At 30.6% G+C, this 27,353-nt stretch overlaps 2 protein-coding genes across 16 annotated transcripts in view; one reads left to right on the top strand and one right to left on the bottom strand.

The window, feature by feature from the left end:
* The window catches only part of LOC111683286 (inositol hexakisphosphate and diphosphoinositol-pentakisphosphate kinase), a 40,565-nt gene extending 27,375 nt beyond the window's left edge, over positions 1-13,190 (bottom strand). For 8 of the 15 annotated variants that reach the window (XM_046947328.1, XM_046947330.1, XM_046947335.1 and 5 more), the window contains exons 1-5: positions 5,107-5,873; positions 1,404-1,604; positions 1,101-1,332; positions 881-1,035; positions 719-806 (exon numbers count right to left, since the gene is read on the bottom strand). In XM_046947328.1, coding sequence (XP_046803284.1) covers positions 719-806; positions 881-1,035; positions 1,101-1,332; positions 1,404-1,604; positions 5,107-5,652 — 1,222 coding nt within the window. In that variant the 5' untranslated portion in view covers positions 5,653-5,873. Of the gene's footprint in view, positions 1-718; positions 807-880; positions 1,036-1,100; positions 1,333-1,403; positions 1,605-5,106; positions 5,874-9,519; positions 9,579-9,717; positions 10,007-10,152; positions 10,174-12,083 lie in introns of those variants that run through there. The other 7 variants (XM_046947332.1, XM_046947340.1, XM_046947336.1 and 4 more) reach the window with 6 other exon arrangements.
* A 4,995-nt stretch (positions 13,191-18,185) lies between these two features.
* Positions 18,186-23,740, top strand: LOC111683279 (NEDD8 ultimate buster 1). The gene is made up of 6 exons (XM_023445325.2): positions 18,186-18,667; positions 18,733-18,856; positions 19,014-19,363; positions 19,427-19,669; positions 22,314-22,862; positions 22,930-23,740. Exons 1-6 carry the CDS (start codon positions 18,548-18,550, stop codon positions 23,386-23,388), a joined length of 1,845 nt encoding a protein of 614 aa, XP_023301093.2. The 5' UTR covers positions 18,186-18,547; the 3' UTR covers positions 23,389-23,740.
* Positions 23,741-27,353: the final 3,613 nt, after the last annotated feature.

The following is a 27,353-nucleotide window of genomic DNA, read 5'->3' as shown; positions in this document are numbered from 1 at the left end:
TCACTGCATTTTTAGCGAATTTCCAGTTTTAACTGAAAAAAGATTTTTAAAACTGTTGACTTGTGTTATTATTATTTTTTTTTTCAATTTCCCTGCAAAAATAATTTAACACATAAACCAAAACAAATAATAACAACTTAATTAATTTCAAAATATAAACAAAATTTAAATTTTATGAATAATAAAATAACAAAAATAAATATATATTTTTTTTAGTGACATTGATGTGACTCTTTTAGCGATGTAGTAGATTTTAATGACTCATTTTTTAGCTAAAAAAAAGTATACTCAATAAAACACACGTTATTTGTTATATAGATACGGCCTGGAATGTGTTAAAGCGGGTTAAAAACATTTTTTTAGTAATTTAAATAAAATTAACACAAACAATAAATAAAAAACAAATGTAGCAAACATTTAGAATTAGAACAAACGTACTAGCAGAAATAAAGCAACAACTAGAAATTTTTTGCTAATAGTTTTCTAATAGCGTAAAATTAAATCGATAAAAAAAAACTTACAAAAAACATTGTCAAAAACTAAAATAAATAATACTTAGATAAAAGGCTGTTATAAAAAAATAAAATCAAAATCAAATCAAATTTTTAGGAACATTTTTGCTTTTGTTTATCAAAGTGGCTAAAAAAATTTTTTTGTTGGTAAAAGAAACAAAAACACAGAATAATTTTGTTATAGAGAAAAGTAAAATTATACATACCATCAGTGGGCATGAAATCTTCATAAATAAATGAACCCGTTTTACGAACACGAGATTCGGGGGAGTACACACTACTGCGGCTGCCGATCTGGAAAAAAAGAACAAAAGAAACAGCAAGTTTTAATTAAAACAAAATTTTATAAATAACTTAGAAAATATTACCTTTCTAAATAAACGCTGACTACCACCGCCTGCCGAAGTGGGATAGTAAATATAAATATTATGATCTTCGGCCGATACTGGTTTCTCTACAAATGGTTTATTAAATATAATGCCATTAACCTCTACATGATCTTCGGATTCAATAAGTTCATGTTCTAAAATTGAAAAAAAGTTATATTAAACAATTATCTATTTCATTTACAAATAATTTCATACTAACGTTTTGGATCTGGCGAATCACGATCTAATACCGCATAACGTGGTATTTCAATACCTTCCTTTTCCAATATAGCATAAACTCTACGACGATCCTGTATATCATACTGCATATGAAGATTATTTAAAACATAAGGTTTACGCAATTGAGCATATTGTATAGCCTTTTCCAAAGGAAATCCCTTAGAATGAAAGGATACCAAACAATCGCATATAGGCCAATTTTCCACCGGCTCCTTTAAAAAATTATTATGTAAAATAGTTAAAGGTTTTCAATTAAAGGTTTTTAAGAATAAAATAAATTTACCTTAAGTATAACATCTTCTTCGAATATCACCATTTTAATAAATTCAAATTCCTGCAAACGTGTTAGAATTTCTTTCATCGGTTTCGATTGTGTCTTCTTGGCCATGGCACATATGCCCACAACGACCTGTTTGCCAGGATTTGATGAGGTACTAGCATCTGAATCCATGCCGTCATTACTCTCACAGAAATCTGTGTCGCCCTGTGAATAATTAATGCTGTTTATTAGTTGTGCTTAAATGGTTTTGAAAATTTTGTTTATTTTTTTTTCTTTAATTTTAGAGCATTACAAAAAATTTGGTTTAATTGGGAAAAATTACTATTTTATAACAATTATTTGTCAAATTCTCAATATGAAAAAGCAGGGCTTCCAAATTTGTTTTCTATATAAATTTGCGGTGATAATTGCGATATGATTTACAGCTTAACAAATTTGTCCAACTAGAGAAATTAACACAATGATTAAACTGACTTAAAGTAAACTGAACTAGAACTGAACTAAAACTAGAACTAAAACTAGAACTGAACTAGAAATGAACTAGAACTGAACTAGAATTAAACTAGAACTGAACTAAAACTGAACTAGAACTGAACTAGAACTGAACTAGAACTGAACTAGAACTGAACTAGAACTGAACTAGAACTGAACTAGAACTGAACTAGAACTGAACTAGAACTGAACTAGAACTGAAATAGAACTGAAATAGAACTGAACTAGAACTAAACTAGAACTGAACTAGAACTGAACTTGAACTGAACTAGAACTGAACTAGAACTGACCTAGAACTGAACTAGAACTGAACTAGAACTGAACTAGAACTGAACTAGAACTGAACTAGAACTGAACTAGAACTGAACTAGAACTGAACTAGAACTGAACTGAACTAGAACTGAACTAGAACTGAACTAGAACTGAACTAGAACTAAACTAGAACTGAACTAGAACTGAACTAGAACTGAACTAGAACTGAACTAGAACTGAACTAGAACTGAATTAGAACTGAACTAGAACTGAACTGAACTAGAACTGAACTAGAACAGAACTAGAACTGAACTTGAACTGAACTTGAACTTGAACTGAACTTGAACTGAACTTGAACTGAACTTGAACTGAACTTGAACTGAACTTGAACTAGAACAGAACTAGAATTGAACTTGAACTGAACTAGAACTGAAATACAACTGAACTAGAACTGAACTAGAATTGAACTAGAACTGAACTAGAACTGAAATACAACTGAACTAGAACTAAACTAGAACTGAGCTAGAACTGAACTTGAACTGAACTAGAACTGAACTAGAACTGATCTAGAACTGATCTAGAACTGAACTAGAACTGAACTAGAACTGAACTAGAACTGAACTAGAACTGAACTAGAACTGAACTAGAACTGAACTAGAACTGAACTGAACTAGAACTGAACTAGAACTGAACTAGAACTGAACTAGAACTGAACTAGAACTGAACTAGAACTGAACTAGAACTGAACTAGAACTGAACTAGAACTGAACTAGAACTGAACTAGAACTGAACTAGAACTGAACTAGAACTAGAACTGAACTAGAACTGAACTAGAACTGAACTAGAACTGAACTGAACTAGAACTGAACTAGAACTGAACTAGAACTGAACTAGAACTGAACTAGAACTGAACTGAACTAGAACTGAACTAGAAACTGAACTAGAACTGAACTAGAACTGAACTAAACTGAACTAGAACTGAACTAGAACTGAACTAGAACTGAACTAGAACTGAACTAGAACTGAACTAGAACTGAACTAGAACTGAACTAGAACTGAACTAGAACTGAACTAGAACTGAACTAGAACTGAACTAGAACTGAACTAGAACTGAACTAGAACTGAACTAGAACTGAACTAGAACTGAACTAGAACTGAACTAGAACTGAACTAGAACTGAACTAGAACTGAACTAGAACTGAACTAGAACTGAACTAGAACTGAACTAGAACTGAACTAGAACTGAACTAGAACTGAACTAGAACTGAACTAGAACTGAACTAGAACTGAACTAGAACTGAACTAGAACTGAACTAGAACTGAACTAGAACTGAACTAGAACTGAACTAGAACTGAACTAGAACTGAACTAGAACTGAACTAGAACTGAACTAGAACTGAACTAGAACTGAACTAGAACTGAACTAGAACTGAACTAGAACTGAACTAGAACGGAACTAGAACTGAACTAGAACTGAACTAGAACTGAACTAGAACTAAACTAGAACTGAGCTAGAACTGAACTAGAACTGAATTAGAACTGAACTAGAACTGAACCAGAACTGAACTAGAATTGAACTAGAACTGAACTAGAACTGAAATACAACTGAACTAGAACTGAACTAGAATTGAACTAGAACTGAACTAGAACTGAAATACAACTGAACTAGAACTGAACTAGAACTGAGCTAGAACTGAACTTGAACTGAACTAGAACTGAACTAGAACTGAACTAGAACTGATCTAGAACTGATCTAGAACTGATCTAGAACAGAACTAGAACTGAGCTAGAACTGGACTAGAACTGAATTAGAACTGAACTAGAACTGAATTAAAATTGAACTAGAACTGAACTAGAACTGAACTAGAACTAAACTAGAACTAAACTAGAACTAAACTAACACTGAACTAGAACTAAAATTATAATTTTCCCCAAAAACAATTTTCTTTACAATTTTTTTATAAATAATAACAAAGACTTGTTTTCTCAGACATGTTAAAATTTCTATGTTAATTAATGTCCAATGTTTTTAAGGTGCAATGACTGTGCCGTATATATTTAACACTTTTATTTATTTAATTTAAAATTCCTGTTTTTTTAGAGAAAAAAAAAAACTTTGAAACAGTTATTTACCAGCAAAACTTAAACAAAACTTTGTCAAAGATAAACAATTATTTAAAGATTTATTAAACTGTTTTTTATCATAAAGTAAATAAACGAAAAAAAAATAAAACCATTTTCAAATAACTACTCTAAAAAATCACCTTTAATCTTTACAATTAGGATGGCAATAAACAACGATATTAATAATTTATCATAATTTTGACAAACGATAAATCAAAATTAGAACAATTAACGCCTTAACAATATTTAAATCATTTGTTTGTGGTAATTTTAACAAGATTTATGACCCTGTATAGGAAGTTTTCTTATCATTAAACAAATATAAACAAATTACGTGAAATAATAAAAAAGATAATTTTGTATAAAATTTTTTATAAATTTCGTTTGTTTTGTCGTTTATATTTAATAATTTAAGATTTATTTTAAAATATTTATACATTTACAATGTACACAAAAAAAAAAATAAAAAAATTTATAATGTAACACTTGCTTGTATGTATTTATACGAGTAATTAAAATTTTTGTTGGCGGCAAATACGTTTAAATTATTTTAAATGATTATGAAGCTCTATGAAAATGTTTTCGAAAAAACAACGAAATTAAATTAAAACCAAATACCTAATACGTTAATTTTTTTTTTAATTTTTGCTCAATTACAAATTATACTATAGACTAGATACGAAATATTGACAAAAGAACGGAAAATGTCAATGTTAAGAATAAATATAAAAAAACAATTGCCATCATTGCAAAATAATTACAAATTATATGTATATAGACTCAGAGAAAAAAAAAAACAAAATGCATATAAAAATACTTTGATAAAAACAAAACCCACATTTAAACATTCATCACAAAAACAAAAGTCATCGACTTCATCATCGTCGTCGTCGTAGTAGTCATCGCTATCATTATTGTTTTTGTTTTGATCATGATCATTATTAGCATGTTTATCACTATTATCAGCCTCTATACCACCATCAGCATTACCTCCTACTACTACTTCATTATTAGGTTTACATTTATCGACGTCATCGTTAGTATTTTCATTATTCTCACTTTCAATTGTTGTCAGACGTTTGAGCTTAAGACGTCTTCGATGACGCCGAATACGTTTCTGTTGGATCTCATCATCATCACTTATAAATTTTTCAATATCATCTTCATCAAAATCACTACAACTTTGTTTTTTACTATTAGCATGACAACCATGGCAGTGATGATGATGTTGCTGATGGTGATAATGATGAGTTGTTGATGTAGGATTATCATCATCATTACTATCGCTGTTATTGAGGTGTGATAAATGTTTTAATTTCCGCCTGCGATGTTCAGAACGATACTTTTTTAAACGCCACCAATCTCTCAACCAAGTCCATTCCATTATTTTGTTTATTTACTTTTTTTTATTAACTATTAATAAATTATAATTTTTCCTTTAATAATAGCAAAACAATAACAATAATTTTTTATTGTTGCTTTTAACAAACACTTGAGAACTATAAGTAATTATATTTTTTTTTCCTTTATGACTTTAATTAATAACTTTATTGCCGACCGCCTAAATATTATTCCAAGTTCGCTTTCGAAACACAACTGATACTCGAGTGAAAAATGTTATTGCTCTACTATCCAACCCTCCAATTTAAACGCAAAAAAAGAAGAAGACCTTATTTGAAAACAAAATTATTTAACTGAAAGTATATTGCATCTCTTTATCTAGTAAAAACAAAGTGTTAAATATTATTTTAAATAATTTTTATACACAACAATATTTTTTACTCATAAAAATATAGTACAAAACAATTATTGAAAAGGTGAGAGATTCAGGGAGAATGATTCAACTTAAATGAGTACCAAAGAGAGCAAAAAAATTTCTTACAGATTTGAAATTATAGAGAAGAAAAACAAATTAGAGAGAAATAATTGTTATTAACATAAAAATAAAAACACTATGTTTTTGAATCGTGAGACTTTCGTTAAGTCTTGTTATCAGATTGGGAATTTTTTATCAAAATTTAATTATCACATAAATGTACGTCATATTTATGTAAACAATAAGTGTATTCCTAAGATTATCCAAAAAAAGAGAAATGTTATGTTGATAATGCTCTATAATTGTTACATTAATTTGAAACTAATTGAAAAGCAAACATAAACAATTAGACTATAATACAATGGATGTGGAATAAATAAACAAATAATTTTAAAAAAATTGTTTTAGAAATTTAAAAAAATTTAACTCCAATCGACCTATAACTTAAACTAAAATAGAACAGAACTAAAACTGAACTAGAATTAAACTACAACTGAACTATAAATGAACCAGAAATAAACCAAAACTGTACCAGAACTGCACAAGAAATGAACTAGAACTGAACTAGAACTGAACTAGAACTGAACTAGAACTGAACTAGACCTGAACTAGAACTGAACTTGAACTGAACTAGAACTAAACTACAACTGAACTAGAACTGAACTAGAACTGAACTAGAACTGAACTAGAACTGAACTAGAACTGAACTAGAACTGAACTAGAACTGAACTAGAACTGAACTAGAACTGAACTAGAACTGAACTAGAACTGAACTAGAACTGAACTAGAACTGAACTAGAACTGAACTAGAACTGAACTAGAACTGAACTAGAACTGAACTAGAACTGAACTAGAACTGAACTAGCACTTAACTAGAATTGAACTTGAACTTAACTAGTACTAGATCTGAAATAGAACTGAACTAGAACTGAGCTAGAACTGAACTAAAACTGAACTAGAACTGAGCTAGAACTGAACTAAAACTGAACTAGAACTGAACTAGAACTGAACTAGTACTGAACTAGTACTGAACTAGATCTGAAATAGAACTGAGCTAGAACTGAACTAGAACTAAACTAGAACTGAACTAGAACTAAACTAAACACAAACGATATGTAATAAAGCTTTATCATAACAATTCATGCCCTGTGGCGGATAAGTGATAAATAAATTTATATTACCCATACGATTGTGGCATTCTGTCAAAACGAAGTTTTAAAATAATGTTGAATCCTTCTGTTAAGTTTCTAATGTAATCAATAATATTTAAAAATTCTACTACCAACAAGTTCTATATTAAAAAAATAGTTCAAAATGTTGTATGAATTATAAACACGATTACAATAGATTTATAAGAAAACTTGTTTTAATTGTGATTAAAAAAACTTTGTTGAAAAATAAAATTCTCACGTTGCCACTATACAATTTATTTAAAAATTGTTTTTTTTTAACTTATTCTTGACAAGAAAAGATTATTGGGAAGTTTTTTCATAACTTTGCTAGAATTGCACAATAGCTAAGTTAGGAATTTATCAGCAATTGATTATTAACAAAACTTTTCAAATTCTTTATGCTTGATATTAAAACAAAATATACTTCCACTTTCACAAGCAATTTAATTACAAACTAATCCACTTTGATTTCCTTTAACACAACATGATTAAAAATTTCACTTTATAATCATAATTAAAATCAATTTGAATTTATTATGAAATTAATGCGTAAATGTCCTTTCATTAAATTAATTTTTTGTATAAACATTATTCAGTTTGTTTTTAATGTTGGTTTTTCTAAACTCACTTGATAAAACATTTGTATTTGTTGTTAACACTGCTTTAAAATTTCAATAATAATTCTAAATATATATTCGATTTATTATTACTTTTTGGTTGTATCAAAACAACAACAACAACAAAAATAAAGAAATCGTAAGAGACACCTGTTGACACCACTAGCACCAGAATACAAATGAATGAATTTTGGGCCTACGAAACTAGTTTATCACACGAAAGTTTTTTTGTTAACATTCTGCTACCGATTAATTAATGAGTTAAATTAACAACAAACGGGCAAAAGCTACAGTCAAAGTCAGATAAGTATTCTCACAAAATGACAACAGCAACGACAAGCGAAACAAACAAAAAATTTAAATATAAAATAATATTAATAAGATTATTATTTACAGAGCAGTGGAATGAAAAAATATGCATGTTGAGAATCCGAGTTAATCAAACACATTAAAAATACAAAAACTATTAAGAAAGATTAGCAAAATTTATTAAACCTATTTAAAAAAGTTCGTCTTCGTCTAGAACAGAATAACAACAGACCTTGAAAAGAACTGAAGAATTGAATTAGAACTGAACATAAAGTGACAAGTGAACTGAACTAAAACTATAACTGAACTAGAACCGAACTAGAACTGAACTTGAACTAGAACTGAAATAGAACTGAATTAGAACTGAACTAGAACTGAACTAGAACTGAACTAGAACTGAACTAGAACTGAACTAGAACTGAACTAGAATTAGAACTTAACATAAAGTGAACAAGTGAACTGAACTAAAACTATAACTGAACTAGAACCGAACTAGAACTGAACTTGAACTAGAACTGAAATAGAACTGAACTAGAACTGAACTAGAACTGAACTAGAACTGAACTAGAACTGAACTAGAACTGAACTAGAACTGAACTAGAACTGAACTAGAACTGAACTAGAACTGAACTAGAACTAAACTAGAACTGAACTAGAACTGAACTAGAATTGATCTAGAACTGAATTAGAACTGAACTAGAACTGAACTAGAACTAAACTAGAACTCAACTAGAACTGAACTAGAACTGAACTAGAAATCAACTAGAACTAAACTAGATCTGAACCAAAACTGAACTAGAACTGAACTAGAACTAGAACAAAACTAAAACTGAACTAGAACTGAACTAGAAGTAAACTAGAAATAAACTAGAACTGAACTTACACAAAATTGATGATATATCAAATAAAAACTTGAAATAGAAGTCAGAGAAACTGTATGTTCTTTGGTTTTAAAAAATTGAATTTCTTTTGTCTTAAATGCTCCACATTTGCTCTTTACTGTCTTAATTAACATCAACCAATATGGGTCTTCGATAAGACCTTTAATCTTAACACGAACTATATATTTAACATGCTCTTACTATAATATAAACAAATGGCAGAAGTTAATTAATAAACAAAATAAGAAAAAACATAAACATAAAATAAACAATATAATTGTTAGTTTAATGCAATAATAAAATAAACAAATATTTAACCGGGCCGGAAAGAGCAAAAAAGTAGAAAAATAAAAAAAAAACTATAAAAAGTACTGCCACAGACAACAAATAAATTAAATAAGCATAAGCAAGAGTTAAAGAAATAATAAAAAGAAAGTAAATATATAGAACACCCACCCCATAAGAAAATGAGGAAGAACGTAAATCCAAGGGGAGTGCAGTAGGCAAAGTTGTTTCTAAAATAGTGCAGTATGTAGTAACATAGTATCCATAGAAAGTAAAAGAAAGTAAAATAAAAAAAAAAATGAAAAAAAGAAATTGTGAATAAATATGAATATCCTATAATTCTCACAAGTATAAATCTTGTATACCCACCCCCCAAATTGGGTGTAGAGCTGACATGTAAAAGTGATAGAGCAATTTCAGCTCCGCTCAATGCACAACAAGTATGACACTGCATTTGATGTTTTTTACATATTTGACATTGCATGCGATTGTGATGACAGTACTTGTGCGGATTGCCCTTCTTGTGATGATGTTGCCAATTGTCATCACCGCCACCAGCAGCAGACATCAGTTTTTCAAAACGATTTCCCATAATTACTTCTACTACCGGGTTTTCTTGTATTTGCGGAATATGTTCAACCTTTTCGGTACTTGAGAACTAGTGTTCCGTTTTAATTATAATTATATTTGGCAATTTATCAAATATTTGTTTGATTTTTTCTTTTAGCTTGTTTTGTTTTTCGACTTTGTATATCAAAACAAAATAAATTAAAATGACTAGACATAAAAATAGATTTTAATTACAAATTTAGCAATAAGTATGCTAATGTCTTTATGGGTCAGCAGCTGTAGTATTTTGCAAATTTGCAAGAAAATTTAGTCTATTTAATTTAATGAAAGAAATGACATGAGATTTATAGAAAATAAAACCTTAACTTTTGTTTCATAAATATGAGGTGATGTCTATTTGTATTACTTATTTGAAATATGCTGCAGCTGAGTTATTTTGCTAGTAGTTTAGTAATTGTACTAAGCACATTTAATTTAAAACTATTAAAAAATTAATAAACATAAAATATTAATAGAATGTTTTCAACAATATTTTCTTTTTACAACAACATTTTAGAACTGAAGTAGAACTGAAGTAGAACTGAACTAGAACTGAACTAGAACTTAACTAGAACTGAACTAGAACTAAACTAGAACAGAACTAGAACTGAACTAGAACTGAACTTGAACAGAACTAGAACTAAACAAGTACAGATCGAACTAGAACTGTACTATAACTTAACTAGCACTGAACTACCACTGAATTAGAACTCAACTAGAACAGAACTAGAACTAAACAACAACTGAACAAGTACTGATCAAACTTGAACTGAGCTAGAATTGAACTGGAACTGTACTAGAACTTAACTAAAACTGAACTAAAACTAAACTAGAACTCAACTAGAACAGAACAGGAACTAGAACTAAACAACAACTGAACAAGTACTGATCGAACTTGAACTGAACTAGACTTCAACTAGAACTGAACTAGAAGTGAACTAGCACTGAACTAGATTTGAACTAGAACTGAACTAGAACTGAAGTAGAAGTGAACTAGAACTGAACTAGAACTGAACTAGAACTGAAGTAGAACTGAAGTAGAACTGAAGTAGAACTGAAGTAGAACTGAAGTAGAACTGAACTAAAACTGAACTAGAACTTAACTAGAACTGAACTAGAACTAAACTAGAACTAAACTAGAACTAAACTAGAACTAAACTAGAACTGAACTAGAACTGAACTAGAACTGAACTAGAACTGAACTAGAACTGAACTAGAACTGAACTAGAACTGAACTAGAACTGAACTAGAACTGAACTAGAACTGAACTAGAACTAAACTAGAACTGAATTAGAACTGAACTAAACTGAACTAGAACAAGATCTGAACTAGAACTGAACTAGTACGGAATTGCAACTAAACTATAACTAAATTAAAACTAAACTAGAAGTGAAATAGAACTGACCTAGAACTGTAGATGAAGAGGAAATTTTGTTGATCTGTAAAGTATTTTGTACTATTTCCAATCAGTTTTAGGATTGCTAACAATAAAAGGTCTTATGGGAGAAAAACTTTTTGGACTGCATATGTGTGGTCTAAGAACTCCGTAAAACAAAAATTCTTGTAACTACTTAAATCAAGTTTTTATTTAAAAAATTTGATTGTAAATTGTATAGAAACTTTTATATAAAATTTATATACCTATGGAATATTATAATGTATTTGTAACACAACCATAAGAAGAAAGCACCAGGAATTTCAATCAATTTTATACACTTCTTCTTCTATAACACATCCCACTTATGTCTGCTTTCACTTTTATTACTGCACAATTAACTGCTCTTTTTCTTCCACATATGACTACTTTAACTAAACTTGACATTGAAAATTTTGTCATGTAACAACAGCAGCCGCAGCATACAAAAGAACAAAAACCGAAATCTGTTTACAAGGGATACATAAAATATTTAAGAAACGCTCTACTCAAGGCCAATTCTGTGTGGGCATAAAACAAAAATATTGATTTTTTTCCATATATACACAAAATTTACACATGCAAATCGTTAAGCAGGATCTACACCAAATAAGACTACATAACAAATTGGAAAAGATGTACCACAAAACATTACACATTAATTTACATACATAAATAATTTAGTAATATAAATGAAAAAAGTAAAAATTACATTGCCATCATGACCAACAAAGAATCCAGGCCGCTGATGTGTGCGCTCAGTGCTGCCGCCGGTGTTTCCTATCACAGATGAATGAGATTGCGAGGAAACGGCAGCTGCTTGTTGGTTGGATTGTTGACGTAAATCCTGATAACCTGATTCCAATTCAGTATAAGACATTTTTGCTTACAACTTTTTGTTCTACGTTGGCAATGTCGAACTTTATTGTTGTTCCCGAGTTGGGTAAATGTGTCAGGGCTGCTTTAGCGGATGCTTTATCGAGGTGTGACTGCTGCAGCAGACGTGTTGTCTTATTGCCGCTGCAGTTGCTGTTTTCGGTTGTTTGTTGTTTTTGTGGGTTAGTAATTGGTGCTTTTAGTAAATTTTTATTTGTATAATTTTGTAATGAATGCATTTAATGGCGAATTTTCCACAAAACATTCACAAATACACAAAATTGTTAGACAAATTTAAGATTTTTAGTTGCTAAATGAAAACGCTTTAATATTCTAGTCTGGTTTGAAAATTTATATTGATTTTTCCACGGTTGAGACACTCGGCTAGCCAGACACCTTAAAATAACTGCAGCACTTTGATTTCAGCCACTAACTGATGACCTTCAATCTTTTAATGTTTAACTTCTGCAAAAGTTAAACACGCACTCTTTTATTTTCTGGAAATTTTTTTTAACTTTTTATTTTGCAAAATAATTTATTTCTGCTTTATAATTATGTAATTTTTTGTTATTTTCTTTTACTTAACACTGCGCATTAATTTTTTTTCTATTTTTGCTTAAATTAGTCAAAAAAAGTTTCTGATTTTTCTTTTTCTTACGATTCCCCGTAAAAATTCACACGTCACTTTTGTCAAACGCCTTCAAGCAACTGATTGAGAATAAGCACATTTATTTAGCAGCCCCAAACAATGGGAATAAACAACAACAAATTCTGCAAACATATGTATTTTTTTTTGTTATTCCCCAACATTTGTGCAGAAGTTGATGGTGCTGCAGATTTATCAATTTGTTGTTGTTATTAGAGTTTTTGCGCAAAATCCAATAAAGTTGCCATATCAGCTGTTTTTTGTTTTGGTTTTTATTATTCGCTTTTACCGGTAATTTGTTGTTGTTTTCCTTTTAATTTTGCAGAAATTATTTGTTTACATTTACGAAACTCGTTGTGTTTTTGTTATTAGCTCAGAAAATAAGTGATAAAGAGAATAATAACAACAACTGTAAACATATGACCGTCTAATTACATTTACAACTACGATGCGACAAAATATTTTAAGATTTTAAAATGAAACAAGTTTAAAATTAAACTGTGTGGTCCAAAAATAAATATATATGAAAAAGACTATTTAGTAACTAATTTAAGTTTTATTAAAAAAATATTTATTTAATTTATTATTTTAATAGGAATTTTCAGAGTTATATTAATTTAACACTATAAAATGATTTTTTTTTAATTTGTGCATCTTTTTCGCTTATCATATAAAGCCGCTGTTTAATTTCATTATTTCAGACGGCGTCGTAAAATTTCATCGTCACAGAGTTCTTTGCCAACTGCTGTTAGAAAAAGTAACAGCACTTTTTCTCGTTCGCTCTAATATCCAATAAAGCCACACAACGAAATGCAACGTAGAAAAAACGATCTCTATGAAGAAAACAAACTTTTTAACAAACTTTTTTCAACTTTATCAAACTTTTTTCAGAGTTGCACGGAAATGTACTTTTTTGTGTATACACGTGGATAAGTACATAAAAAATATAAACAAAGAAGAAAATACATAAAAAACGTAAACAAAACACAAAATTGATGATATATCAAATAAAAACTTGAAATAGAAGTCAGAGAAACTGTATGTTCTTTGGTTTTAAAAAATTGAATTTCTTTTGTCTTAAATGCTCCACATTTGCTCTTTACTGTCTTAATTAACATCAACCAATATGGGTCTTCGATAAGACCTTTAATCTTAACACGAACTATATATTTAACATGCTCTTACTATAATATAAACAAATGGCAGAAGTTAATTAATAAACAAAATAAGAAAAAACATAAACATAAAATAAACAATATAATTGTTAGTTTAATGCAATAATAAAATAAACAAATATTTAACCGGGCCGGAAAGAGCAAAAAAGTAGAAAAATAAAAAAAAAACTATAAAAAGTACTGCCACAGACAACAAATAAATTAAATAAGCATAAGCAAGAGTTAAAGAAATAATAAAAAGAAAGTAAATATATAGAACACCCACCCCATAAGAAAATGAGGAAGAACGTAAATCCAAGGGGAGTGCAGTAGGCAAAGTTGTTTCTAAAATAGTGCAGTATGTAGTAACATAGTATCCATAGAAAGTAAAAGAAAGTAAAATAAAAAAAAAAATGAAAAAAAGAAATTGTGAATAAATATGAATATCCTATAATTCTCACAAGTATAAATCTTGTATACCCACCCCCCAAATTGGGTGTAGAGCTGACATGTAAAAGTGATAGAGCAATTTCAGCTCCGCTCAATGCACAACAAGTATGACACTGCATTTGATGTTTTTTACATATTTGACATTGCATGCGATTGTGATGACAGTACTTGTGCGGATTGCCCTTCTTGTGATGATGTTGCCAATTGTCATCACCGCCACCAGCAGCAGACATCAGTTTTTCAAAACGATTTCCCATAATTACTTCTACTACCGGGTTTTCTTGTATTTGCGGAATATGTTCAACCTTTTCGGTACTTGAGAACTAGTGTTCCGTTTTAATTATAATTATATTTGGCAATTTATCAAATATTTGTTTGATTTTTTCTTTTAGCTTGTTTTGTTTTTCGACTTTGTATATCAAAACAAAATAAATTAAAATGACTAGACATAAAAATAGATTTTAATTACAAATTTAGCAATAAGTATGCTAATGTCTTTATGGGTCAGCAGCTGTAGTATTTTGCAAATTTGCAAGAAAATTTAGTCTATTTAATTTAATGAAAGAAATGACATGAGATTTATAGAAAATAAAACCTTAACTTTTGTTTCATAAATATGAGGTGATGTCTATTTGTATTACTTATTTGAAATATGCTGCAGCTGAGTTATTTTGCTAGTAGTTTAGTAATTGTACTAAGCACATTTAATTTAAAACTATTAAAAAATTAATAAACATAAAATATTAATAGAATGTTTTCAACAATATTTTCTTTTTACAACAACATTTTAGAACTGAAGTAGAACTGAAGTAGAACTGAACTAGAACTGAACTAGAACTTAACTAGAACTGAACTAGAACTAAACTAGAACAGAACTAGAACTGAACTAGAACTGAACTTGAACAGAACTAGAACTAAACAAGTACAGATCGAACTAGAACTGTACTATAACTTAACTAGCACTGAACTACCACTGAATTAGAACTCAACTAGAACAGAACTAGAACTAAACAACAACTGAACAAGTACTGATCAAACTTGAACTGAGCTAGAATTGAACTGGAACTGTACTAGAACTTAACTAAAACTGAACTAAAACTAAACTAGAACTCAACTAGAACAGAACAGGAACTAGAACTAAACAACAACTGAACAAGTACTGATCGAACTTGAACTGAACTAGACTTCAACTAGAACTGAACTAGAAGTGAACTAGCACTGAACTAGATTTGAACTAGAACTGAACTAGAACTGAAGTAGAAGTGAACTAGAACTGAACTAGAACTGAACTAGAACTGAAGTAGAACTGAAGTAGAACTGAAGTAGAACTGAAGTAGAACTGAAGTAGAACTGAACTAAAACTGAACTAGAACTTAACTAGAACTGAACTAGAACTAAACTAGAACTAAACTAGAACTAAACTAGAACTAAACTAGAACTGAACTAGAACTGTACTAGAACTGAACTAGAACTGAACTAGAACTGAACTAGAACTGAACTAGAACTGAACTAGAACTGAACTAGAACTGAACTAGAACTGAACTAGAACTGAACTAGAACTGAACTAGAACTGAACTAGAACTGAACTAGAACTGGAACTAAACTAGAACTGAACTAGAACTGAACAAGAACTGAACTAGAACTGAACTAGAACTGAACTAGTTAGTATAAAACTTTTTCATTAAGTTTGTCAATTTGCAAATTTGTCAAAGTTTGTTACGTTATACCGTCTTATGGCAAGTACTCAGGAAAAAAATCTATATACGGTTCGATTTGTCTATTGATCCTCTATCGATGCCATATTTTGGTTTTGCTGCTCAACGAATATTTTAAAATTTTTGAGTATAAAAACTTTTTCATTAAATTTGCCAGTTTGCCAAAGTTTGTTACGTTATACCGTCTTATGGCAAGTACTTAGGAAAAAAATCTATATACGGTTCGATTTGTCTGTTGATCCCCTATCGATGATATATTTTGGTTTTGCTGCTCAACGAATATATTCAAATTTTTGAGTATAAAAACTTTTTCATTAAATTTTGCAAATTTGTCAAAGTTTGTTACGGTATACCGTCTTATGGCAAGTACTTAGGAAAAAAATCTATATACGGTTCGATTTGTCTGTTGATCCCCTATCGATGATATATTTTGGTTTTGCTGCTCAACGAATGTTTAAAAATTTTTTAGTATAAAAACTTTTTCATTAAGTTTGTCAATTTGCCAATTTGTCAAAGTTTGTTACGTTATACCGTCTTATGGCAAGTACTCAGGAAAATAATCTATATATGGTTTGATTTGTCTATTGATCCCCTATCGATGCCATATTTTGGTTTTGCTGCTCAACGAATATTTTAAAATTTTTTAGTATAAAAACTTTTTCATTAAATTTGGCAATTTGCCAATTTTCCAAAGTTTGTTACGTTATACCGTCTGATGGCAAGTACTCAGGAAAAAATCTATATACGGTTCGATTTGTCTATTGATCCTCTATCGATGACATATTTTGCTTTTGCTGCTCAACGAATATTTTAAAATTTTTGGGTATAAAAACTTTTTCATTAAATTTTGAAAATTTGTCAAAGTTTGCTACGTTATACCGTCTTATGGCAAGTACTCAGGAAAAAAATCTATATACGATTCGATTTGTCTATTGATCCCCTATCGATGACATATTATGGTTTTGCTGCTCAACGAATATTTAAAAATTTTTGAGTATAAAAACTTTTTCATTAAATTTTGCAAATTTGTCAAAGTTTGTTACGGTATACCGGCTAATAGCAAGTACTCAGGAAAATAATCTATATATGGTTTGATTTGTCTATTGATCCCCTATCGATGGCATATTTTGGTTTTGCTGCTCAACGAATATTTTAAAATTTTTGAGTATAAAAACTTTTTCATTAAATTTTGCAAATTTGTCAAAGTTTGTTACGGTATACCGGCTAATAGCAAGTACTCAGGAAAATATTCTATATACGGTTTGATTTGTCTATTGATCCCCTATCGATGGCATATTTTGGTTTTGCTGCTCAACGAATATTTTAAAATTTTTGAGTATAAAAACTTTTTCATTAAATTTTGCAAATTTGTCAAAGTTTGTTACGTTATACCGTCTTATGGCAAGTACTCAGGAAAAAAATCTATACATGGTTCGATTTGTCTATTGATCTCCTATCGATGACATATTTTGGTTTTGCTGCTCAACGAATATTTAAAAATTTTTTAGTATAAAAACTTTTTCCTTAATTTTACAATTTTGTCAAAGTTTGTTACGTTATACCGTCTTATGGCAAGTACTCAGGAAAAAAATCTATACATGGTTCGATTTGCCTGTTGATCCTCTATCGATGACATATTTTGGTTTTGCTGCTCAACGAATATTTTAAAATTTTTGAGTATAAAAACTTTGTCAGTAAATTTGCCAATTTGTCAAAGTTTGTTACGTTATACCGTCTTATGGCAAGTACTCAGGAAAAAAATCTATATACGGTTCGATTTGTCTATTAATACCCTATCGATCACATATTATAGTTTTCCTGCTCAACGAACATTTTTAATTTTTTAAGCATAAACACCTTTGTTAAATTTGTAAAATCTTCAAAGTTTGTTACATCACATTATATCTTTTTCGCTTATCATATAAAGCCGCTGTTTAATTTCATTATTTCAGACGGCGTCGTAAAATTTCATCGTCACAGAGTTCTTTGCCAACTGCTGATAGAAAAAGTAACAGCACTTTTTCTCGTTCGCTCTAATATCCAATAAAGCCACACAACGAAATGCAACGTAGAAAAAACGTGGTCAAAATAAAACACCAAAAACAAATATAAATAAACACGATATAAACAAAGAAATTTTCTAATGAAAAGCAACAAGAAAACAAATAACAATATTGAAAAGGAATCCGAGTAAAAAGAAAATTTAACAAATTATTGTGAAATAAACAAATTGCTTGTCATTCTATTAATGTCAGCAGTGTTGAAAAGAGCAGTGAGTAACCAACCTGACCTGATCTCGTAGAAATTATTGAAATCAATTTAATTTCGAAATAAGATGTCCCAAATAGATAATATTATCATACAAGTAAGAGCACGTTTACAATTGTTGGGCATTAAGTTATGGCTGGAACCATACTATTACGATGGCGTTGGCTGTATGGAAGAGGAAATTGAGGTGGGTATAATGTTATTGATTGCAGTAAATTGATTGATAAAGATTTTGATTATAATTTTTTATAGAAATTGGCTAATAATTTTAGCCAGGATTTGGGTATGACAAAGTCCAATTGTAAATTGGCTTTAACAGAATTACAGGAGGGGGCTTTACGTAAATTGGCGGCTCGTAAGGAATTTGAAGACACAGGTAAGTGCGCGTAGTTTTATAAGCCAATATTCTAATTGGAATAATAAGATCAAGTAGATCTGAGTTAAAATGCATTAAAAATACACGTGTAACTAACTAGTGATACAATTTTTATAAGATAAAGTTAGTAATAGTAAGACAACTTTTTCTTTTTAAGGTCTTGCCACATTTAGTGTTCGACGCATTAACAATAAACAGGGTACACAAAGTATAATAGAAGTGAAATGTGCACTCCAAGCTTTGGGCAGTGAATTACAAACAATTGTAGCTAAATCCTTGGAAATACATGATCCAAGTTGTATAAAATGCATATCGGCTGGTAAAATTATAGATCCCGATAGATCGTTAGAAATACAAAATGTCAAAAACAATCAACAATTAATGGTGATCATCAGTGAAGTGGATAGAGGTGTCGAACAAAATCAAAAGGATGCCATGTACGATCGTATACGTAAAATAAAAATGGATGTTGAATCTATAGTGGATTCAAGTCGACAATTGTTTGAGGTATATTAAAACAAAATCTTTGCATAAAATGAAAATATATTTTTAATTAATTTATGATTTTAGATGGAAGATCAAGATGGCAATCCTGTATTTTTACCACCCGCCGAAAATCGTGCTTTATTAATGGCCTTGGGTTATTATGAAAAAGCACGTGCTGCCATGAAACGTGATCATTATGATGAGGCCTTGGTATTGCTGCTAGAAGCCGATGAGAAATTTATTACCTGTAATTCAAAGTTTTTGGAAGCGGTCGACAATTATGCTTTAGTTAATTTGGATATTGTTTGGTGTTATTTGTGCCTAAAGGTATGTTATCGTTTTTCTTTTTTTGTTTTTGTTTAAAATTTAAAAACTATAATTGACAATTTTTCTCAAAATTAAAAAAAAACATTTAAACATTTTCACGAAAATAATTTACATATTAAAACTTACCAACGACATTAATTAAACTCATCATTTATTTTATCCAATTTAACTTTCATAAAGTAATTTTTTGACAACATTACCAATTTCATTTCTAATTAATTTATTTAAAAAAATTAAACATTTCGCAATTTTTTTTATTGTAAAGTGTAGATATTGATTATTTCTAAATAATAAAAATTTCGAAAATTAATATAATAATCAAAATTTCGAAATTTAGAAAAAGGAAATTTCGAAAGCGCTCTTTAAATAATGAAAAATTCGAAAATATTATAAACACTTGGAAGACTCAAAATTTTTTAGAACAAATTTTTAAAATTATCTAAAATCAATGAATAATTAGGAAATTTTGGTGAAAATATTTTCACAAGTTTCTAAAAAGATTTTTTCTACAAAAAATTAAATAAATTTCCAAATGTGAAACGAGGCTAGTTTAAGAAGGGTCATGTACGTAATTCCCTTCTTATGAAGGAAAGATCCAAAAATAGCAAAACAAAACATAAGATAAACAAAAAGATCATAAAGAAAGAGAAAGAGAGAACTAAAAACATATAGAATTACAACGGGTTTCAAATTAGAATATATATCGAATCAGTTCACTAAAGAAGAAAGTGTAATAATTAAGTTTTAAATTTTCTGTGATATAAACAAGTGAAATACATTTTGTAATGTTAGGTGAAGAAGGGTTATGTTCTATAAGTACGTGAAACTGCTTGGAGACCTTTCTTAAAATGAGAAAATTCAAAAATAGCAAAACAAAACATTATAAAAGCATAAAGATCATAAAAAGGGAGAGAGAGACAAGGAAAGGATAGAGAGGCAAGTAAAGGAGAGAGGACCGGAAAACATCGACTCCTAAAGGGTTTCAATCTAGAAGAAATATCGAATCAGTAAAATCAGTCATTTTAACTTGAGATTCTTTACACTGAGATTGTGACGCAAAATATATGCTCAATCGTACCTAGTTCGCTAGTTATATCACAGACCCACTTACTGAAAAAAGTCCTAATTGAGTAAAGCCCCGTTGGGAACCCTTAGACTACGCTTATGTAATTATATAAGTGTTTTGGTTACCGTTACATCATGATCATACATACAGTTGTTTTAAACATTTGGTTAAGATGTCTCGACGAAGGAACCTTTGCACTAAGTTTTTCGAACTTCAGGGCACAATCTTGTGTTATGAAAGAATCTTTCTTTCCTCCAGAAGAGAAAGCTTGTCGCTGTGTTGACAACCTTTGGCAGAATATGATTCGCCAGTATGTACCTGTAGAGTCTTTGCTGTATGGATAGTTTTAGGGTTTAGCCATTAGAGAGGTTTGGATTAAGTATAGAATGAAATACTGCGAATAATAAAGAGTTGAGATAGAAGTAAAGGAGAATATAGAACGTCACTGTGAACGATTAAGTGACTTGGTCAAGTATGGTTTGGTGATCTTAAAAACCAATTACTGTGTCTGATAAAGGCATTATTATATAGTTATAGCCTGGATAGTTCTGACAAATCGTCAAATATTCGCTTTCCTAGATATATGAATCGAATGTATGCTAGCGCAGAGCATTGGCAGAAAAGATGTTCGATAGATTCTTTGGCTTCTTCGTCTTGACAACTTCTACAGAAGTCGTTGTGCTGTATACCAAGTCCTCTTGCATGGTTACCAAATGAGCTATGTCCCGTGATGACAGCGACAAGATTACTGATGTAAGGACGGTTTAGATGCAGAAGATATGACGTGCGATTACAGTTCAAAATTTGCCATATCTTCCTGGTGTTGATACAAGTTAGTTCATTACGCCATCTTGTCTGGGAAAGTTCAAAGAACTTTTCATTCAATTAGCTTACTGAGATCACTCGGAGGCCTTCTGGCCCATTTCCTTTCCTCTTCCTTATTTCATTGATTATTTAGTTCTAGGGGTTTTCGTGAAAACCAGCCGGTGTTTCAAATGAAACTGATCATATTTTCTAGTGACGCATTTCTGAGAGAGTCCAGATTATGGAAAAAAGCTCAACCAAGATACAGTAGTCTATGCTCTTCTAAGGCTGGACAGTCACATAGAAGGTGTTTACCGATTCCAATTCCTCTCGTCCAAACAGCTACTACAGTAGCTAAAAGCTGGATAGCCCATACGTGTCCTGTAATTATGCCAGTTAGAAGCCTAATCGAGTTCTGGGGTATTCTTTATGCTTCGTTCAAAGATATCTATATGTTGATGTTGATATCCTGTTTATTTTGAATATAGTATAGACCTGAAATGAACTCGTTCCTTTAGTTCAGTATCGTGCTTTTGTGGCTGTAGTAGTCAATATTGTCAAGTGTTAATCCATTTAATCATAGTAACTTACATTGACTTACAAACAGACAACCTTAAAACGATCCAGAAATTATATCATCAATTCACTTCATTAAACTATACTAACATCCAAAATTAACGAACATTCAATTACCAAATTCAAAAAGAACATATCGTAATTCAAAAAGTCCAATAATATGGCGTATTATCAAATATTTCTTTAATTCACACACAGAATGTTACCCAGTTACCTGATGCCCAACGACGCTTAGAGCTGTGTGAGAAAAGTTTTCGTCGTTCGTATGGTGAAAACTTCCAACGTCTGATAAGCCTTAAAGGCAGTGCCTGTCCTGAGAAGGCCTTAATAATGCGTTTACATCTATTGCAAGGTGTAGTACTCTTTCATCAAAATCGTCGTAATGAGGCCTATGAAAAATTTGCAATCGCCGAAACAGAGCTGGGCTCTCTTAAAGTTGATGATTCTTTAGTGGCCGCTTTAGTGGAAATGGGCTATGAACCTTTTGAGGCACGCTTAGCTTTACGTTCATGTAGTGGTAATGTGGAACAGGCCATCAACTTTATACATGAACGAAAAGATAAATTAAAAGAGTCTCGTAAAAATTCCAAAAAAGAAAGACAAATTCATAAGAATTTATCGACGAAAATTGATAATGATAAAGACTGGGTTAATCCACGTAGTGTTTGTACTCTTATGGAAATGGGTTTCGAACGTGATGTAGTGGTGGAGGCTTTAAAACGTTGCAATAATGATGTGCCCAAAGCAGTAAGTTTGCCGACTAATAAAAACACAAGTTTTTTTATATTTAAACTTTTACGATTACATGTTACAGTTGGATCTTTTACAATCTAGTGCCGAAGAATTAAGACACAACCTACCCCCTGCACCAACGGCTGATGATGATATTTTATCACAACTCAAGCAATTAGGTTTCAATGAGGAAATGGCTCGTGTTGCCTTGGAAACTACCGAAAATAGTTTGGACAATGCCATGGAGTTTCTTATGAAAATGTATGGCAATGAAACGGAATTAGTGGCTGCCATGGATCGCATGACTGCGGCAGCTGCCTCTGCAGTGGCCAATGTGGATTACGGAGGACCTTCTACATCTTCCGGTGCCAGTTCTTTGATTACTAAGGCTTTGGACAAGGCTCAAAAGGAAATGGAATCTTTAAAGGCCTATAATAGATTCACAGAAGAAATAACTGACAACGAACATGATTATTTGGATTTACCTTTAGTACAAGAAGAACAATTTCTCGCCGAATATAAACGTTTACTGGAACAGTAATATGTTTGTATTTTTTATCTTTTTTTGTTTCCTTTTTAACTTTTTTTATTAAGTTTAAAAACATGTCTTTCTTATTGAGTTGTTTTATTGTTGAAATTGTTTTAAAAAATTCTTTTTTTTACTAACACTATATTCTCCTTGTTTGAGAATAAACCAATTGGAAATTTCACTTCAAAGTCGGTTTCGCTATTTTAAAGGTAAAAAAACAAATTTTGTTGTCTGTTTAGTGAAATTTTCCATGGTTATGTTTATGTTACTAATTGGTCATTTTTTTTATTTAAATTTAGTATTTTATTAACAAAATAATCAAAATTTTTGAGAAATAAATTTAACTTTTTATATGACTGTTTAATAAACGTTTTACGACTTTATTTAATGTTCGATATTGTGATCGTTAAGTTAAGGTTATTACGAAAAAGACCTTCCTTCAAGAAAAGGTTAGGTTAGGCAAATTCTCTCGGTGGCCTTATGACCCGTTGTAATACCCTTAGAATTTCCATTCCCCCCTTGGATTTCTTTGATTATTTGATTCTTGCGCCCTTCGTGTTCCTAATGAAAGTGATCATGTTTACTAGTGACGAATCTCTAAGACAGTCTAGATAATGGAAAAGAGCTCAATCAAGATAGAGCTGTATATGCTCTTCTTAGGTTGGGCAGACACATAGAAGGTGTTGTACCGATTTTACTTCTTCTACGTCCAAACAGCATCTACAGTAGCTAAAAGTTGTATAGCCCATACGTTCCAACATATTTCCAATCATACAGTGCTCTCTTATTATAGCGAGTTCTTACTAAGAGACAAAAGAGTCCTAGTTCTATCCGTTGTCGGATAGTTGGATAGTGTTCCATACGTTCCGACATATGTCCAATCATAAAGTGCCCTGTAATTATTCCAATAACAAAGCTAATCAAGTTCTTACTAAGAGACAAAAGAGTCCTAGTTCTATCAGTCTATCAGGGTCAGAGCAGTATCGATATATTCTACAAATGGTGATATTTAACTGCCTGAGTTTCGTCACTCTCAAAGCCAAGTTATCTATCGCCAGAGGAGTGAGAATATCTTTTTGCGCAAGGATTTAGTCTAGGACGGCTCTTTTCTTGCGCATTCATCAGAATACAATTGGGAAGACATTTCGACGTATATATGAAAGGTCAAATTTTTGAAATTTAGTTCCCGGATTCTTGTCTTAGCTTCTATGTCGTTGGCATATACATATCTCTACCTGAAGGACCGTGCAGCAGTTTAGGAATAACTTTAATAATTTGTTCTATGTTCCCCAAAGATTAATTTTTATGTTTTAATTGTTAACTGCTGTCAACTTTATCCCTCTCCTTTTCCTGCGTTATCTTTCCATACCTAGATGTTCCTCATATTCAGAAGTTCTCAGAAATTGTATTTTTCAGATTTAGATCAGATAGTAAGTTTTTCGTCCACATTTGGTTTGTACACAAGTCATTTGGTTAAAGAAAGTATTTGCTCTTTCTTATGTCCACCTCATATAAATGTATATACATATCTAACGTTTGAAATCTACGATCAGTATGTTTAAAGATATATAAGACGTTTCCACAACAATTGTATCAGGGCTGCGGAACATCCCGAGTAATACTCGTCCAAAGATTGTCAACTCATCGAAAGCTGTACCAACCGAAAGTTTTTTTCTCCAGGAAATAACTATCAGCAACAGTCGTACTATTACAACAACAAAAGTGAAGATGAAAACCCTTCTTCTTCCTCATTCTGATAATTTTGCAGAATATGAAAACATTGGATAATATCAATCACTAAGTATTTCTAGATCAAACGAATGTTAGATCGGCTGCAAATTCACCATGGAAGTGTGTAAAAGAACCACAACCTGCTTATAAATAATTGCTGACTGAAGTTCGAAGCACATCATCTATGCATTTTGTAAATTTGAAAGACGCCGAGGGTCAAAGGTGGCTATGGATCTAAAAAACTTATAGTTTCTATGAGGTGTGCTTCTATCGAAAACCTATATGGATATTCTCCATTAATGGTTTAATATTATGGTTTCTTCTGAATTTCCTATTGAGATCGTAAAAGTTGACGCTGCTAGACTCATTTTTGGGAGTTTGAAATCAAAGAGAGCTTTGCTAAAGAATCGGATTCTCTACTTAAAGTTGATAACTCTATTAAATTGTTAATTAGGCTTTGGAGCATTTGAAAATTCTACTATTTCTATTGTATATTTGTAACGACTTTGTCGAGTCCAACGTGGAAGAATTACATATCAACATTTTGCCAAAAAGGACTTGAGATTCCATGTTGCAAATTGCACGTAGATATCGAGAGTTTGCAAACAAGATTTTGTTCTCTGAACCTTTAGTCCTATCGACCTTCCTACTTAAAACCTTGGAACGGAAAGTACGGATAGTATGGTTAAAGGCAGTATACTAAACAAAGACCTAAAGGTACGATAGGTGGAAATCGCGACTAACGTAAAACTATTCGACGAAAAGCTGGGTAGAACCACAAATATCCTATAGGGTGAAGTTGGTATGATGGTACGTATTCTGAGTGGACACACAGGATCACGAGCATATCTCTGTAAAATTGGATTCAGATGAAAGTAGAACATGTGGAGAGGACAGTGAAAACCTGGAGCATTTTCTTTGCCACTGTCAGGCATTTGTCAAAGTTAGATTCAAGTATTTTGGAAATGATCTTGGAAATAACATTCCTGACTAACACTGATTGGAGGATTCTTAGAAATTACGTCCAGGAAACTGAGTTTCTAAACACTGACAAAAACTTCATTCAGTGAACATTAATATTTCATGAAAAGGAGCGAATAAGAGGCCCGAGGTATTTCTTCGGATCCTCCTATCAATCTAACCTAACTTACAGGTCATCGTCCAAGTTTTTGTGTTTGGAAAAATTTTTTGGAGAAAATTTCTTTGTCAGCTACAGGACAGGGTACTTAGTAAATATTTTTACAAGATTAATATGCACCAGCATTAGATCGTTTGTATATCTCATTGCGTCTCTTCGCGAGCAAAATAAAATCTATATTTAATCACATTTGATCTTCAAGTTTGATCAAATGTGATTAAATGCAAATAAACATATAGAAAATAAGTTAACATATACTTCTCTAATATTGGTATCTTCTCTTAATGTCAACCATTGAATTAAACCCTATAACTTTAGAAACAACTCTCTAAATATTTTTACATCATTATTAGCTAATAATGAAGTAATATAAAGAGTAATAGTATGATTTACATATAGATTGATAATAACACTATTATTATTAAATACGTTTTTCAGACGTCGCATTTGCGGGCTATGAACTTGTACATTGAACTTGTTAGTTTATTTTAATTGCCTTTTAAACTATTTTAAATGTTTTATTATAACTTTTAAAATACACGCTTACAAGTGCCATAGAATTTAATACACACATTTATTGACTAATGCTAAAAGTTCTGGGGGTTCTTAATCCAAATGATGGACAAAACAAAAACTAATTATTTGGGTACTTTTAAATAAATGTAAAAATTTCACACTCGGCTGACGGTCTGCTAAAAATTTAAAAAAAAATTCCAATATAAAACAAACAATAATTAAAAAATACTAAATAATTATTAAAAAAAAGAATAAAAATAGACAAAATAATTATAAATTTGCGTCTATAAATTATTTTGTTTTTTGCGAAAAATCACATAAATTATAATTATATATTTGTGTGTACTTTAAAATAAAAACAATAACCAAAAAGATGTTTACAAACTAATATTTCCTAATATTTTATTAATGAATTTTATAGATAGAAGTTGACTTTCCTTCAGGAACTCTTAACAGAAACTGATCTGAACTAGAACTGAAATATAATTGAACTAGAACTGAACTACAACTGAACTAGAACTGAACTAGAACTGAACTAGAACTGAACTAGAACTGAACTAGAACTGAACTAGAACTGAACTAGAACTGAACT

Source organism: Lucilia cuprina, chromosome 3, assembly GCF_022045245.1.
Source record: "Lucilia cuprina isolate Lc7/37 chromosome 3, ASM2204524v1, whole genome shotgun sequence".
NCBI classification, from domain to species: Eukaryota; Metazoa; Arthropoda; class Insecta; order Diptera; family Calliphoridae; genus Lucilia; species Lucilia cuprina.
This window is presented reverse-complemented; position numbering and strand designations above follow the sequence as displayed.